Source organism: Salvia hispanica, chromosome 4 (genome assembly GCF_029641045.1).
Source record: "Salvia hispanica isolate PSC_SH4W2 chromosome 4, Shi_PSC_v1, whole genome shotgun sequence".
Taxonomy (NCBI): domain Eukaryota; kingdom Viridiplantae; phylum Streptophyta; class Magnoliopsida; order Lamiales; family Lamiaceae; genus Salvia; species Salvia hispanica.
The window spans coordinates 36182338-36198024 of record NC_142695.1 but is presented as its reverse complement, the minus strand read 5'-3'; the positions used below and the strand labels follow the sequence as shown (position 1 = coordinate 36198024).

General features: G+C 33.9%; 2 protein-coding genes across 7 annotated transcripts; one reads left to right on the top strand and one right to left on the bottom strand.

Annotated features, from left to right (window-relative positions):
- The first annotated feature begins 7760 nt into the window (after nucleotides 1–7760).
- Nucleotides 7761–11711, top strand: LOC125196832 (VIN3-like protein 2). 6 transcript variants are annotated; one of them, XM_089069772.1, is made up of 5 exons: nucleotides 7761–8067; nucleotides 8171–8275; nucleotides 9118–9775; nucleotides 10038–10342; nucleotides 10428–11711. In XM_089069772.1, exons 3-5 carry the CDS (start codon nucleotides 9129–9131, stop codon nucleotides 11534–11536), a joined length of 2061 nt encoding a protein of 686 aa, XP_088925898.1. In that variant the 5' UTR covers nucleotides 7761–8067; nucleotides 8171–8275; nucleotides 9118–9128; the 3' UTR covers nucleotides 11537–11711. The 6 variants fall into 6 exon arrangements, with proteins under 6 accessions (XP_088925898.1, XP_047951439.1, XP_088925894.1 ...); XM_048095482.2 differs by lacking the exon at nucleotides 8171–8275; XM_089069768.1 differs by lacking the exon at nucleotides 8171–8275 and having other exon boundaries at nucleotides 7762–8067; nucleotides 10431–11711.
- An 81-nt stretch (nucleotides 11712–11792) lies between these two features.
- Nucleotides 11793–14430, bottom strand: LOC125196833 (uncharacterized). The gene is made up of 2 exons (XM_048095483.2): nucleotides 12530–14430; nucleotides 11793–12024 (listed from the first exon to the last, which is right to left on the bottom strand). The coding sequence occupies exon 1, from the start codon at nucleotides 14281–14283 to the stop codon at nucleotides 12541–12543; it is 1743 nt and encodes a 580-aa protein (XP_047951440.1). The 5' UTR covers nucleotides 14284–14430; the 3' UTR covers nucleotides 11793–12024; nucleotides 12530–12540.
- Between the last annotated feature and the right edge of the window lie 1257 nt (nucleotides 14431–15687).

Genomic DNA, 15687 nt, shown 5'->3' with positions numbered 1-15687 from the left:
GTTTTATATATTAAGTTCTTATCAATTTTAACACATTTTTGGTTAAATAATTAAATTTTGTATTCGTCTTTTGTAAAACGAATTTGTAACCCTTCAAACTCTACGCCCAAAGTATATAATTTGGCGTATTACAATGCCCAGAAACATAGATAAAAAAATTAATTACTTACTTTTTATATATTGAATTGTTTTTCATTTAATTAGGATAGTATTTTTCATTTCATTGTATTTTATCATTTTGGGATTCTACAGTATGTATACATTTGGAATCAATATCTATAAAAAAAAGTGTATTTTTATGGAACTTGGCAACTAATGCCGATTAAAAGTAGATCTATGGAGTCATCTCGATCATAAAATTAATTTTTAAATATACAATTTGATCTGTATATCTATTGATTTTGTTTCATTCAAATCTAAAATTATTTGGAGTTTCGATCAAGCCTTGCACAATAAATTGTGGTGTAATTTTGCAGGAATTAGACATGATTTTTTTTTTCATATTTCTCTTGATTTTCATTGTCTTTTTGAAAAATTTTATGTTTCTACTGTTTTTTTATTCACAATTTATTTGTGCGTGTCACTAAACTGTATATACCAAGATTTAAGTATAGTAATTTGATATATTTAAAAATTACTAGCAATATTACTCCATTAAACTAGCTTCTATTCACTGTTACAGAAAAGAATTGTAAAATAAGTAGCTAATAAGAAATTAAATTAACCAGGAATATATTTAAAATAGGTTTCTTAAAAGCACTTTTGGTATACTCCCTATGTTACTTTTTCTCTGTTGTACGAAAGTGTTACAGAATACTATTGTCTACTTACTTAAATTATAAAAAATAAAACCGTAAAAAGGGAAATAAAAATAAAACCAGAAAGGAAACAGTATATGGTCGTATTTTTTGTTTCTATTCACTGAAGAGGATCGAAGCCCTTAAATAATTCTCATTTTCGCTGATTTCAGAAGATGGAAATTTATTTTTCATATGGTATTTATCATTAAAAAGGTTCAAACAGTTATTTTAAAGTCCATTTATTTTATTTTTAATTATATTTATATTATATGTGTTGGCGAAACCATGCTAGAGTATCAATAATACTGGACAAAAAAATTAGCTTTAAAATTCTAAGCAACTTATTTTCCAGTTATCACGTAGCATTTTAAAATTTCAGCACCAATACCTGATAAAGCCAGTCCCAAAATCCCGCCACAACATTTATCATCATTTTTCACCTTTAACATTCTATGCAAGTTAAGTTTTGGAGATCCCATCATTCAATTTGAGGGAAATGTTAGAAAAGGAATGAAGATCGGAATCATTAAATAAAAGAAAACAAAATAATATCAGTATAAATTGATTTGTATCGATTGAATAAATTGATTTCCTACCATATAGAAAAATCATACCATGTTACTACACAATATGTAAACTCTATATCGAGTAGTAGTATCAACATATATATAACACAAATACATAATTTCTACTAGTATTAAATTTAAATCTATCTACACTCTTCCTTCTCCCCAAATATGATCCATACCCCGTTCAAGAATTAGGTTCCTTTTATAATTTTTTGTTCAAATAGGACCCTATATTAATGTATTTTGATCTAAGAGATTTTGATATTTTTATTTTTAATTTGGTTAGATTTTTATCTAACAGACTTTAGAATTACTTTTCTTTTGTTATTTAATAATTTTTCCTTTATTATTTATTTTAAATTTAATTCAGTTGGAATATTGCTTCAAAAATCATTGAAAAAAGAAACAGTTTATAAGTTGATAGCGAGCAATATCAATAAATTTTTTTATTTTTCAATGATTTTTATTGTAATTGAAGAATTTAAAAATAAATCAAAGAAAGAAATTAAATTTAATTAACCGACCCAAGTGAAGTTTTTTAAATAAAGATCCCACTATATAAAAAAAATATAAACCTCTTAGGCCATGTTTGGTTGTCAGGATTCTGTCTGGGAAAGTAATCAGATTCCTTAAATTTTAAATTCTTGTGTTTGTTTCAGTTTTTAATCAAACTGGAAAAATAATCAGAATCCGAGAACAAGGAAAGTTAGTACAATTTTCCAGGATTCTGAATCTTAGCTTTTCTTAGTTATTCTTTTTTCCAGTTTTAGGATTCTTACATATATAATGTAATATAGTATAGTTATTATTATTATTATTATTATTATTTAGAATGTTTTAAAAATAATATAAAATATAAATCATACTACTTAATTTTAGAAAATAAATAACTATGATTAAAATTATCATAATTATAACTTATTTTATAATAATCCATAATAATAATTAATAATTTATAAAATATTTAAAATATAATTATATAATATAAAATGTATGATAAATAATAGTTATTATTTTTATAAATTAATAATTAAATCAATAAAGTTATAGTGTAATTTTCATTTATTAAATTTATTCACTTATAACATCCTTAAATATTATAATTATAATTATAATACTAATTATTACTCCCTCCGTCCCAGATAATTCGTCCCAATTTTCCATTTCGGCCCGTCCCACTTCACTTTTACCAATTTTGGTAGTGGACCTCATATTCCACTAACTCATTCCTACCCACATTTTATTATAAAACTAATATATAAAGGTAGGACCCACATTCCACTAACTTTTTCAACTCACTTTTCATTACAATTCTTAAAACCCCGTCCCACATAATTTGTTCCACTTCACTTTTACCATTTTTGGTAGTGGACCTCGTATTCCACTAACTCATTCCTACCCACATTTTATTATAAAACTAATATATAAAAGTAGGACCCACATTCCACTAACTTTTTCATCTCACTTTTCATTATAATTCTTAAAACCCGTGTCCGGTCAAAGTGACACGAATTATCCGGGATAAAGGAAATATTATTATTATGGGTGACCAAACGGGTAGCAGGTATCGAGTAATCCCGAACCCGATACCCACCGGGTATCGGATATCCGCTACCCGAAAAAATCGGGTACGGGTTCAGGGTTTAGGGTACTGTATGCATGAAAATATCGGATATCGGGTATACCCGTTAGCGGGTATACCCGAATAACCCACAATACTCAACTTCATTAATGTTTGTACCTTTTATTTACACAATTGTCTAGCATTCACTCACCCTATAATACTTATAATACACAAACTCAAACAATCATCCATTCCATCTCCGATGTGGGACAACTGAAAATTCATGCAAATATGAAACTCATTGGAAGAGATGATTATAAACAAAACGTTTCCGAGAAAAATTGATGGTTTAATTTTCTAACCACAAACAATTGTTCACTTCTATGATTACATACATATATACATATACGTATACATATTTTTGTGATAAAAATCATAAAAGCAATCAACCAACATTAATGTGAATTATGAAATAAATAAAAAAAATTCGGCATAGTAAACCAAATTAATTAAGAATATTTCTTATTAAGCTTTAAAATTTGCAATATATATATATATATATATATATATATATATATATATATATATATCTATTTGGCAATATTTTAATGAAATTTCCTTTGCATAGAATATTTACAATTATTTTTATTAAAGGGTTTCTACTTGGAATTATGATTACTGGAGTATAGTGCTAAAATAAAGAAATTATTTACACCATTATTTGTTCATATGTTAATTAATTCATTCATTCATTCATATTGAAATAAGAAATACTCCCATAAAGAAATAAAGAAATTATTTACACCATTATTTGTCCATATATTAATTAATTAATTCATATTGAAATAAGAAATAAGAAAATAAGTAAAGCTAAAGTTTTATCAATATTTAATTAAATATTAACGTGAACTTGTATGGAATGAATATGACTCCCACAATGCTAATCCCACATCGGTCATGTATGAGAGAATTAATTAGACAAAATCTATATAAATATTGTAGTGGTTCATTGCAGTCAACATGCACTCAACGGGTGCGGGTACCCGCAGCTGCGGGTTTGGGTATCCGATGCGGGTATTCGGGATACCTGTTTAGCCTTGCGGGTCGGGTTCGGGTAGGTAAAATTTGGATTTTTCGGGTTTGGGTACTCGCAAAATCGGGTGCGGATACCCGCGGATACCCGTTTCGACACCCCTAATTATTATTATTATTATTATTATTATTGTTATTATTATTATTATTATAATAAATGAGTATAATATTTCAAACTATGATTATATGTATTATTTTATATTATGATAGATAATTCATATTTAAACTATCTATTGTAATAATAAATATAATAATATAATTATTATAATTTATAATTAATAGTTTATTAAGAATTTTATATTATTATTCTTTTTTATAAATAAAAAATAATAAGTATGTTTTTAGTTTGATGTTTAAATTAAATATAAATTTAAAATCTTGATATTTTTTAAACACAGGAAAGTAAAGTTACTAGGAATCATATTCCTGGGATTCATTTTCCTTGTCAACTTTACTTTCCCTTCAACCAAACATGGCTTTAAACTAAAATACATTAGTACAATATAAGAAATTAATAAAATAAAAAATTATAAAAACACTTAATCAACCAAAAATTTATTAAAATGGAGTAGGAGCTTGAGAGTGCAAATGGAATTATTGTTTATTACCAAGGTTGCCATAATGTCAAACCAAACCGATGAATTAACTCATCCAAAATGAAAAGTGTCTAACCAAAGTATATATATTTGCATAAAAACTAGTAATAAAAATCAATATTAATTTAATAATTAAATGAAGAGGAAATAAAAATAAAAGATAATAAAATTAGAGTGAGTAAATAGGTAAAGCATGAACTTAAATAAAATTAAAGATATCAAACGTATTATTTTCATTGTCCAAGAAAATACGGAGTACTCAAGAAACATATGTCAATGAATACTGAATATAACTCAATTAACACGTACGCAGTATTCCCTCCGTCCATTATTTCTAGTCATATTCTGACTGGACACGAGCTTTAAGAAATTGTTTGTCTTTAATTATGAAGAAAAATGACGAAATGAGTTAGTTGAATGTGGACTACACTTTTATATAATGAATTTATAATAGAATATGAGATAATAAATTAATTGAATGATAGTGGTGCACTTATCTAAAATAGAGAAAAATAAATAAATAATGGAATACTTTAGATCACATATATCTCAAAATGCTAAATAAAATATATTTTTATGGACAAATCGAGTACTTTTTTGTCCATGCACATAAATATTATGCCAACGTCGAGATTGCAGGAAACTAAATATGAGACGCATATATTTTCTTCTATTTTAAAAGATAAATAAATATAAGTTGGAAATATTTTACAAGATATTGCAGGAAAAGAAGCGAGGACACATGCATTGCAATGCAAGCAAACTTACCGAGGTATGATTGATGGATCATCATGGATTTAAACACCACAGGAAATACAACACAATTATAATAATTAAAGACAAAAGGTTGTGATTGGGCGCCGACTAGTGATTTATTTGTCAACACTGATGTTAATTATTTGTATCCAGAATGAGGATAAGTAATGAAACTCGATGACGAATTAGAAACTTATTTGTGTGACGTGTCACGTTTTTATGCACTAACTAACAAAAATGCATGTGGAGTATGAAATATTGAGAAATCATCGGTCTTCAATTTCACATGTCCATTGTGAATAGTAGATAATATTGAGAAATATTTGTGTGCGTGTATTTTTGGTGTCGACGTTGCTAGAAGCTGCAACATAGACAGTAGAGATTATAATGATAGATTAATTAGATAACGAGTGATCGAAATTGTAAATACATATAAAATATAATGGCTGTTTTAAATAGTACAGTAGTTTTGAAAGAGCTAACATTGTTTGGAAAAAGGCAATATCGCTTCTTTAACTATTAATAACAATATTCCTTGAATATTAACATGGAGTAGTATTTAATATTTTTTTTCATATTTTCACATATCCATAATTACTAGAGAATTTTGTAACGAAATTTAATATAGATGATGAATAATATAAAAGAATTTTTTGAAATAATAACATATTATATTATTTAACTGATAATATGATATATTGCGAGTAATTTTGAAAGTAACCAATGGGTGTATGTCAAAAATAAAATTATGTGACATAATATACTCCTACTTTATAATTTTGTATTCACTGTGTGTGCGTGTGTGTGAGATGAAAAAAAATGTGAAAAGGTGTGTGAAAAGCATCAGTTATGAGTGGATTTTAATTTTCAAATACGGGATTATCAAAGTCTGAGACCTTATATAAAATTATTGGATCAATAACTATGTCATAATTTAATATGCATATATAGTAGTGTAAAAAATACGATGAGGTCAAATAGCTTAAAATTTCCCATCAAGATTTTGGATGGAGAAATGGAAAAAACCCCTCCATATTGACATGTCAACCATGCTTAAGCCGATTGAATAGTACAGTTCGATAACAAATATAAATTGCCCCCACACCATTAATTGTAGATAACATAAGAAATAAAGTGCTATTGAATTACCATAACAAAATAATTGCAAAGTCACTAAAAACAAAACTAAAATAAAAATCATTGCAACATTTGTGGCACGCTCCAAATAGTGAGGCCATGTCAATTAATATGTGCAACTCTGGTTAATAAATATTCAAGCTTAATTTCTCTTAAATCGCAATACATGATATAGGTAACTACTATTAATTGAAATCTAGTTGATGTTTGGTAAACTTAAATTTAAAGACAATCAAAAGGAAAATTCGGATGTAATTTGGTGGCTTGTGTTTGCTACGAGGATTGGAAATTTACCAAGAAACAGTAGAGAATATTTTTCTACTAAATTATGAACTATTGTAGTTTTGCTTGCCATTCAAAAAATCTACTTATCTTTTCCTAAAAAACAAACTTATACTTATCTCAATAGAACACGTTTCGAATATCTATAACATTGACTAATTAAAAGCAAAGATTGATAAACCACGTAATTTCATTTTATAACGAAACCTATGGATATGATTTAGGATCAAAGAAAACAGCCCCCCTCAAAATTTCCAACAAAATAGAAGGAAGGGATGTAAAATAAAATAAATACTGAATTCTGACACATATAGTAAAAATCAATTGGGGCATTAATTTTAAAAATCATGAACTCTAAAATCATAACTCTAAGATTTTACAATTCAGTCCATTTTTTCATAGCAGGGGTATTCAACTTCGAACTCAAGAATTATGATCGAAAAGACGATATTTCATGTATAATTCATATTAAGCCACATAGATTTCGCAGTTAGCCACGTAGCATCAAAAGTTGCCGAAATTTTTTCTATTTGAACCTGGTTGGAAAAATTGTACTTACACTTCTAATAATTTACTGTAAGTCCATTTTATTATAAAAATACTACTCATAATTTATCCATTGTTTATGGTTTTTAATACCAATATTCCTATTAATGAGTATTATATGTGTTGAAATTCATTACTACTATTTTATAGAGTACTTATTTGAGCTTCATATATACGCGTAGAATTAGGTCAACTCGTTTATAATGAAATTGTTCAATCATTCAATCCCATTGCTTCGAAAATAATATTGAGCAACACTTTCTATGCATGAAATACTAATGTAAAATAAGAAAAATAATTACTGGGAAATCCAATTTATACAGTCAGCCGCTTTTTTCCTCTGTTGCTTAGCTTAGCCTGTCGTATTATTAGTATTTCAGTATTTTTTACCTCACTTTTTCTCTCTCTCTTCTCCATCTTCCCATTTATCTGACTCTGATTCTCTCTCTCTTTCTGCAGCATACAAAATTAGTCTTACAATAAATGATGTTTCGGTGCTAAAAGCCCATTAACAGCCCATCTTTTCTTCATTTTTTCTCCTTTCCTTGGTAATTGCAATCTCCCTCTCTCTCTCTCTCTCTACGAGTGGGGCCTGTGCATTGCTGCGTGAGCGTAAACGTATCCACGAGTTTGTTTGCTACGATTTTGTTTTCAGGATTTGGAATGTGTTGTTGAACAACAACTAAGCTATACGCCTATATCTATGGAGCCTTCTGCTTTGGAAGGTATAGATCCTTCTCTTCTTCCTCCTCTCCCTTCATTCGCTATTGCTTCACTTTGCATTTTCGATACTTTTTATGCCAAGCCTACTTTGCTCTATAATTACAGATAATGAGCCATTCAATTCTCCGCCGATCTGTTCCATCACTCTGATTTCAACCGTGAATAAATGTTTTCATGAATTTCCGATTTTTTCTTGAGAGAGAGAGAGAGGCATGCTACATCACGCACTCCATTATTGCTTTTTTTTTTTTTTTTTCTATTGATAGCTTGCCCGTTGATTGTCAGATAATGTAACTAATACATATTTATGAATTATACCTACTGCGTGTGTGTGTTTGGCTTTTATCACCATCTCTCAATAATTCCAAGGTTGCTTATAATAAGAACGGAAAGTGATCGGTGATGAAGATGAAGAAGCCAACGAATTTCCAGCTGTTATTTTTTCACTGTTTTTTATTTTTATTTTGGAGTGTGCTAGATTAACTGAGATCGATGAATAAATCTTGGATTCCTACTTGACAAGTTGATGCTTTTCTGCTTAAAATATTATGTTACCTACTTTTAGTTTGTGGAGGTGCATTGCATAGTCAAAGATGGAGGTTTGGTGCTTCTAAACTACTTGTGGTATGATTTTGTACTAACTTTTAGTATTCGAATAATCAATTTCTTAATTGTTTGTTGCCCTCTATTTGGAATCCTTTGACTTCACATCCATGTAAACACGATACTGTGGTGATGTTTGGTGGATCTGGAAAGAGAGGTGTGTTGGAGAATCAAGCAAATGTGGTACAGTACATTGTATATAGTCTCAATGAGCAACACAAGGAATAAACTTTGGGCCTTTCTTGTTGATTACTCTACGGTTCCTTCATTCTTTGATCTTCGTCTTGTGTTTTCTGTTGTCAGACATTTCATGTATAGATAATAGATTAAGAGACTGAAAAGCAGATGCACTTAGTGGTTGACTTTTTTATTGTCTTTCATTATCAATTTCTAGTTATCTCTTATTGCTTTGGGGCTCCAGCATTGATATTTCATTCACCAAACTGCAGGAAGTTTAAGTATGGAGCAGAAGAGACAGCTAATCTATGAAGTTTCGAAGTGGCCAGAGGCAGAGGGTGCATCCGAAATGTTTCAGGCGTGGAGCCGCCAAGAGATACTGCAGGTCCTCTGTGTAGAGCTCGGGAAAGAAAGGAAGTACACCGGATTAACAAAGTCGAAACTAATAGAGAATCTTATGAAAATCGTGCGTGAAAAGATATCACAGGAGCCTGGGACTGCAAATGCTTCCGAAGTGGATCCTTCATTAGAAAACGGTGAAAGGACTCCCAAGAGGCAAAGGAAATCCGATCATCCAAATCACCTGGTTGTTGCAAACAGTGCTGCAGTTGTGACAACCGACATTGATTCAAATAATAATACCATGTGCTGTAAGAACTCAGCTTGTAAGGCCAAAATGAATCACAATGATGTCTTCTGCAAGAGGTGTTCATGCTGCATTTGTCATCAGTATGATGACAACAAGGACCCCAGCCTGTGGTTGATTTGCAACGCGGACCCTCCATTTCGTGGTCTGTCCTGTGGCATGTCGTGCCATCTTGAATGCGCCTTACGGCATGAGAGTTCTGGCATCTCACAGGATAGGCAGGATAAGGGGCTCGATGGGAGCTTCTGTTGTGTATCTTGCGGAAAGGTGAATGATTTGCTCAGGTAAATGTATAGTCTTGCTTCTTATTCGTTTTCTTGGTTGGCTGGTATGTGCTATGTGATTGAATACGCAGCACTATAATATCAATATTACCTGAGAATCGTTTGCAGTGTCATCTTTCCTCCAAGAGTAGTCTGCTTGTGGTTTTCACAAGGCATCTGCATCTTCGTTTATGAACTTCCGTGGCATCTGTTCTCTGTTTTAATTGAATTTGTGGGTTAGTTTATGAGTAACAGTTCTAAAACCAAAGAAGAAATTATGCAGTTCTTGGAGAAAGCAACTGGTACTGGCAAGGGATACGAGGCGTGTTGACATACTGTGCTATAGGCTCTCCTTGAGCCAGAAGATTCTTGCTGGTACCAAACACTATCAGCACCTATCCAGCATCATTGACGAAGCAGTGCAAAAGCTCGAAGAAGATGTAGGCCCTCTAACCGGTCTACCTGTGAAGAAGGCTCGAGGGATTGTGAACCGGCTATCATCTGGCCCAGAAATTCAGAGACTTTGTGCTTCAGCTTTGGAGTCTCTAGACTTCATGCTGTCTAACAGAGCTTCTGATATGTCTTCTGGTACTTTCTCTCTCTCCCTCTCTCTCCCCCCCCCCCCCCCCCCCATATACTTTCAAGTTGCCATCTGATGCATGGTTATACAAAGTAGGTTGCTATGTACTTGGCCCAGAATTTGTCAGGTTCGCTGATATCCGTGCTTCATCTCTCATGGTGATTCTGAATCCGGACGATTCAGATATGGGAGATGTCGATGGATACACCTTGTGGCATCGGAAAGCTGATGATGCGGACTATCCTGTAGAGCCTACTTGCAGATTGTTTAAACCAAACACTAAGTTCTTGCTTTCCGGTCTAGCTTCTGCAACGAAGTATGTTCTCAAGGTTGTTGCCCTTGACACGGATCAAGAGGCAGGCTTCTGTGAACTTCGGTTTCAGACTCAAGACGAGGTGCCAAAGTCTAAAATCTTGGAAGTGGAAAGGAGTGAGAGCCCAGTGACCACCAACTGCAGCAGTCTGTCTAATCCCTCTTCTGTTGAAGACGAGACAAACAATACTGTCCCTTGCAGCAACGTCTCGGATCAGAGCCAGAAGGAGGCAACGACGATGGCTGGGGATATAATATCTCTGCTGCACGAGGAGTGCAGTATGGTAAAGACCAGCTGCAGCCTACAAGAGGCAGGCACATTGGTGAAAGAAAGCAACAAGGAGTCTTCAAATGTGCAAATGGCTGAGGACACGAGCACTGACAATGGGTCTAACACGCCTCCTCGGACTGGCCTAGAATGTGTCCCCAGCTCGGAAGCCGGCCTGCCCATCACTCCCTGCAGGTTTGAGAATGCAAAAGAGGACACTGGCAGAGGCAGCTGGCCTAAATTTGGCTGGAAAGACATCAAAACGAGAGGTGAGAGGGACACGGAGCCTCAAGCAGGGAGCACATCAAGGAAAAGGAATGGTGAGAGGAGAGATGAGGAATGCAGTGGCATAGGAGACAAGGACTTTGAGTACTACGTGAAGGTGATCCGTTGGCTGGAGCGCGAGGGCCATATTGAGATGGGGTTTCGCCAGAAATTCTTGACATGGTACAGCCTGAGAGCAACGCCACAGGAGGCACGCGTTGTGAAGGTATTCATCGATACGTTTGTTGAAGATCCCGAGTCTCTTGCGGGGCAGCTTGTTGATTCTTTCTCTGATATGGTTTCGAATAAGAGGTGTTTGACAATCCCGGCTGGATTTTGTTCGAAGCTTTGGCACTGAGACATAGAGAGACATAAAGAGCTTCAAAGGATTATGAGCATGGGAATTTTTTATTGATGCTTTATTCTTTGAATTTTAGAAAATATCTTAGACATCATTCTTCATTGAAAGTAGCCATTATTGAATTAAAGTATTTTGATACATAAGAGCTTGGCTTCTTGTGATATGATCATAACTTTTGTGCTCTACAAATTCTATATCTTTTCAGCACAGCTGGAAAATTTAAGATTGCACTACAGAAATACTCTTCGTTCCATGTTAATAAAGGCATTTCACTTTCACCCAAACTCGTATTAAACTCAACAGGTTATACAGTCATCAACCAACAAAGTGATATAAAGCAAGTAGAACATATACATCTTCTAAAATAGTTTTGGCACTGTTTTCTTGAAACACTAGGTATTTTATCATCTTTTTTTTCCTATTTCAGTTCCTGGGCGAAGCTCTGAATGGAAATCCCATAAGTTAGACAGGCTGGTCACAATAATCTGCAGAAATGACAAATTTCAAGAAAGTTGTTTACAAAGTTAAGATGACTGAGTAGGTAAGATAGGCATTGACGACAACAATTTCAAGACCTTCGCCTTACATTGGCTCAATGGATATACTTATTCTGATTACAAACTTTTCATGTAAACATTTTGATCATTCGGCAACATGCTCATGAACATTGAGAACAGTTATGTTTACATCGTAATACAACCAAGAAAATGCACATCAACCAAGTATATACTCCATTACCTAAAAAATTGAATGGAAGCAGTAATGCTGGAAGCAAGCTATGAGTTCTTATAAGATCAACTGTTAGTGCAACGAACTTAATAGTCTAATACAACAGAGGTGAGCACGCAAATAGTCATTATAAGTTAGGAGTTTATCTTCAATACCATCACTTAAATCAACCAGTAGAATGCATTTGAATAACCAAAATTGTCAAATCAAATAAATCGAACAAAATTGCAATAATCACTTGAAGAACATAATCCTCCCGACCTGCAACACCATCAGCTTGATTTGGGTTGCACCCTCTTCCGCTTCTTGATCATGGTTGATGGCCTCGCCTTCAATCTATTTTGAGCTTTCTTCTTCTTGGCCTTTTTCTTGGCAGGTGGCATCTCCACAACGGGTCCTGGGGGCACCCCCTTCTTCAATGCACTACCCCTAGGAGTAACTGATGGAGGTAACCTTAGACTCTCCGGAGGCAGAGGAGTCTGTGGCTTCCAAACCAAGTTGTTCTTCATGGAAAACCTAACCTTCTTGCAACTCTTCTCCGCACTCTTTCCATCAGCATGATCTCCACTATCTGCAGTTTCATTAGTGTTCACATCACCAAGCTCCTGTTCGTGTTCCACCTTTGCCCTCTTTGCTCTCTTACTAGGTTTCTTAGCAATTGCAGGAACAGGGGATGAATCTGAATCATCACCACTTTCAGGATCCATTTCCGCAGCAACTTTCTCAAACTGTTTCTGAAGATTCAGTATCACGGTTTCATTCAACTCATTCTCCATGCAATTGCTTAGAATATCGCCCGAACCACTATCCAATTCCATATTCTCAGAGCCACTAATCAAATCACCATTTTGTTCAGCTTCATCAGATAATTTATTCTCAACACCCTTTCGTTTCTTTTTCTTCTTTTTCTTATCATCCCCATCTTTCCCCTTTTTAGCCTTCTTACTCTTCCTCTTCTTCTTCTCCATTTCATTATCCAACTGATCATCACAAACCACATCCTCAGTAGTTCCTTCCTGAGACCCTCCGTCCACATTATCCTCAAAATCAACAGGTATCAACTGGGGAACCTCTGTATCATCATCTTCGTTGTATTCAGGTATACAAATTTCAATACCAGATGATTCTAATTCCTTCTCCAGCTTCAAAAACTGCTCATGCAGCCCCAATACAACCTTCCTATTTCCCTGAATGCAATCGACAGACGAAGTAACCTCATAAAGTTTCCCAGACAAACACATCTTCAAAGCAACCACACCCAACAAAGCAGTCCCTTTGCTTTCATCGCAACCCTCCCCCAACTTCTTCTTCGACAAAAGTTCAGTTCCCGCCTTTACCAGCTCATCAAATAGGTTACTCTTCACCTTCCCTAACAAAATCTTATCAGTTCCCCTCATCAAAACCGCAAAAAATGGCCCCAAAATCACATCAACCACCTCCTTCTGCACCGGAAATCCAAGAGCCGCTAATTCCTCCAAAAACACAGACGCCAGATGATAATTCACCCCATTCCCCTGCAAGTTATCATCCGCCAACAAAGCATCACTCTCAAGAACCCCAAAATATTCCCTCAAAACACCCAAATCCCACTTCCTCAACCTCATCAAACCAAACAAGGCTTTAACAAAACGGCGTATGAGCAAGTAGAACTTATCCAACCGCAGCCGGTCAATTCCGGGCCATTCCCGGCGAAGCGTGACCAGAAACCCGCGGAAAAACTCCAATGAAACGGCGGGCTGCAGCGAATGGAAGAGAGAAATGAGACGATCGATTAGGGCAACCTGATTGGGGGTCTTGTCGGCGTGCCAGAGGCAGTAAAAGAGGCCTTTCCAGAGCTTCTTGACGTCGGAGTCGGAGAGCTGCTGCGATTGGGCGGCGAGCCATGACTGAAGCAGACGCAGAGATTGAGATCTGACGGAGGTGCTGCACGAGGCCAAGTGCTTGATGAGGGTGGGGCCAGTGGCGGCGGCGAGAGCTGGAATTAAGGGTTTGGGCTCCCGACTTCTCTTCTTCATTGGGGATTAATGGTGGCGGATCGAGTAGGAACACAGAGAGAAGAGAGGGGTTAGGGTTTGTTCGATTTTAGGGCTTTTGTTTCAGTGATGAGATTTTGAAATTTGTAAAGAAAAAAGGGAAACTGTCAAATTCTTAATAAAATATGGCAAGTCTAATTGATTTCAATCTTATTTGTACTAGTAAGTAAATATTTTTTGATGTGACACAGACAATTTTCCATTTTTTTGAAGTGCTGGTTGCGACCAGATGCATCCAACATGAATATCAAAATAAACAGAAAAAATATTGTTTAAAATGTTTTGGCTACTATAGATAGGTTTCCAAATTCATTGTAGCATCTTCTTTCCATTATTATACAAACAATTATGTAAATTTGCAAATTCAAACAAATAAATTTATGAGGTTGCATGATTTACATTTTACAATCTTGATGATGTGATGTGCCTGTGATATTGTCATTTTTAACTGACACGGAATAGGTCATTAGTTCGTCGTCATCATACTCAAATTTATAATCTGTAGATTAAAATCAATTTTTTACACATGTATAGCTGTGTCCCAATCAAAACTGAATAATAATGCATTTTGATCGAAATTTGCTAGTGTAGAGATGCTTACCTTGTTCTCATACAAGAAGATGTAGCATATGGCGAACTTCACATGAGGTTGAGGACACTGCATTGTATACCAAGATAACATTGGCCCTCCCCCACCCAGGCCCCTTCAATCTTGCAATAACCATTCTGTGTACACAACAATTATAGTTACCACCTGGAAACCAGATCAAGTGTAAGTTATAAACACCTAATTTATACTATGTTTTAAAGAGTTCTTAAGTTGTTTTGAATGCAAATCGTATAAATTATGTGTGTTTTAGTCTATATTCATATATTATCAAAGATCAATCATAGGAAGTCCAAGGCAAGGAGAAGAAGATTGAAGAACTTAAGACTCAATCGACCGACTTTGACTCTTTATGTTATTGTTTTTAACTATAATTTTTGTTTATATGTTTATGAGTAGCTAAAATATAAAATTCTTATGATTTGATAGTAGCTTAGCATTTAGGGTTTGGGATTTAATAGTATCTAAAATATAGAATTTTTGATATCAATACTTAATTTTATTTTGGGCGAAGCTAATAGTTTTAGAGACCAATATTCCTTATTTTATCTACTATTACTCTGGAATAATGCCTCTGATTTTTGACAAACTATTGGATTTTTTGACAAACTATTGAATCGAGGGAGCAGTAGTATTATTGACAAAATAACCAGTAGATCAGTAGGAACTAATTACTAAGGATGTGGGTGAAAGTTTTTAACACTTTTTGTTCCTTTTTTGGAATCTGTTCTTCCTTCTGAAAATAAAAAAAAAAACTTTCAGTGGAGTTCGTCGTCTCA

Bases quoted from the DNA above. Each gene is read 5' to 3' on its own strand.
- LOC125196832 (XM_048095482.2), top strand. From the start codon at position 8,046: ATGGAGCCTTCTGCTTTGGAAG. The intron at 9,776-10,037 runs GTAAATGTATAG...GAAATTATGCAG, and splicing joins AAGGTGAATGATTTGCTCAG to TTCTTGGAGAAAGCAACTGG. The intron at 10,343-10,427 runs GTACTTTCTCTC...GGTTATACAAAG, and splicing joins AGCTTCTGATATGTCTTCTG to TAGGTTGCTATGTACTTGGC.
- LOC125196833 (XM_048095483.2), bottom strand. From the start codon at position 14,283: ATGAAGAAGAGAAGTCGGGAGCCCAAACCCTTAATTCCAGCTCTCGCC.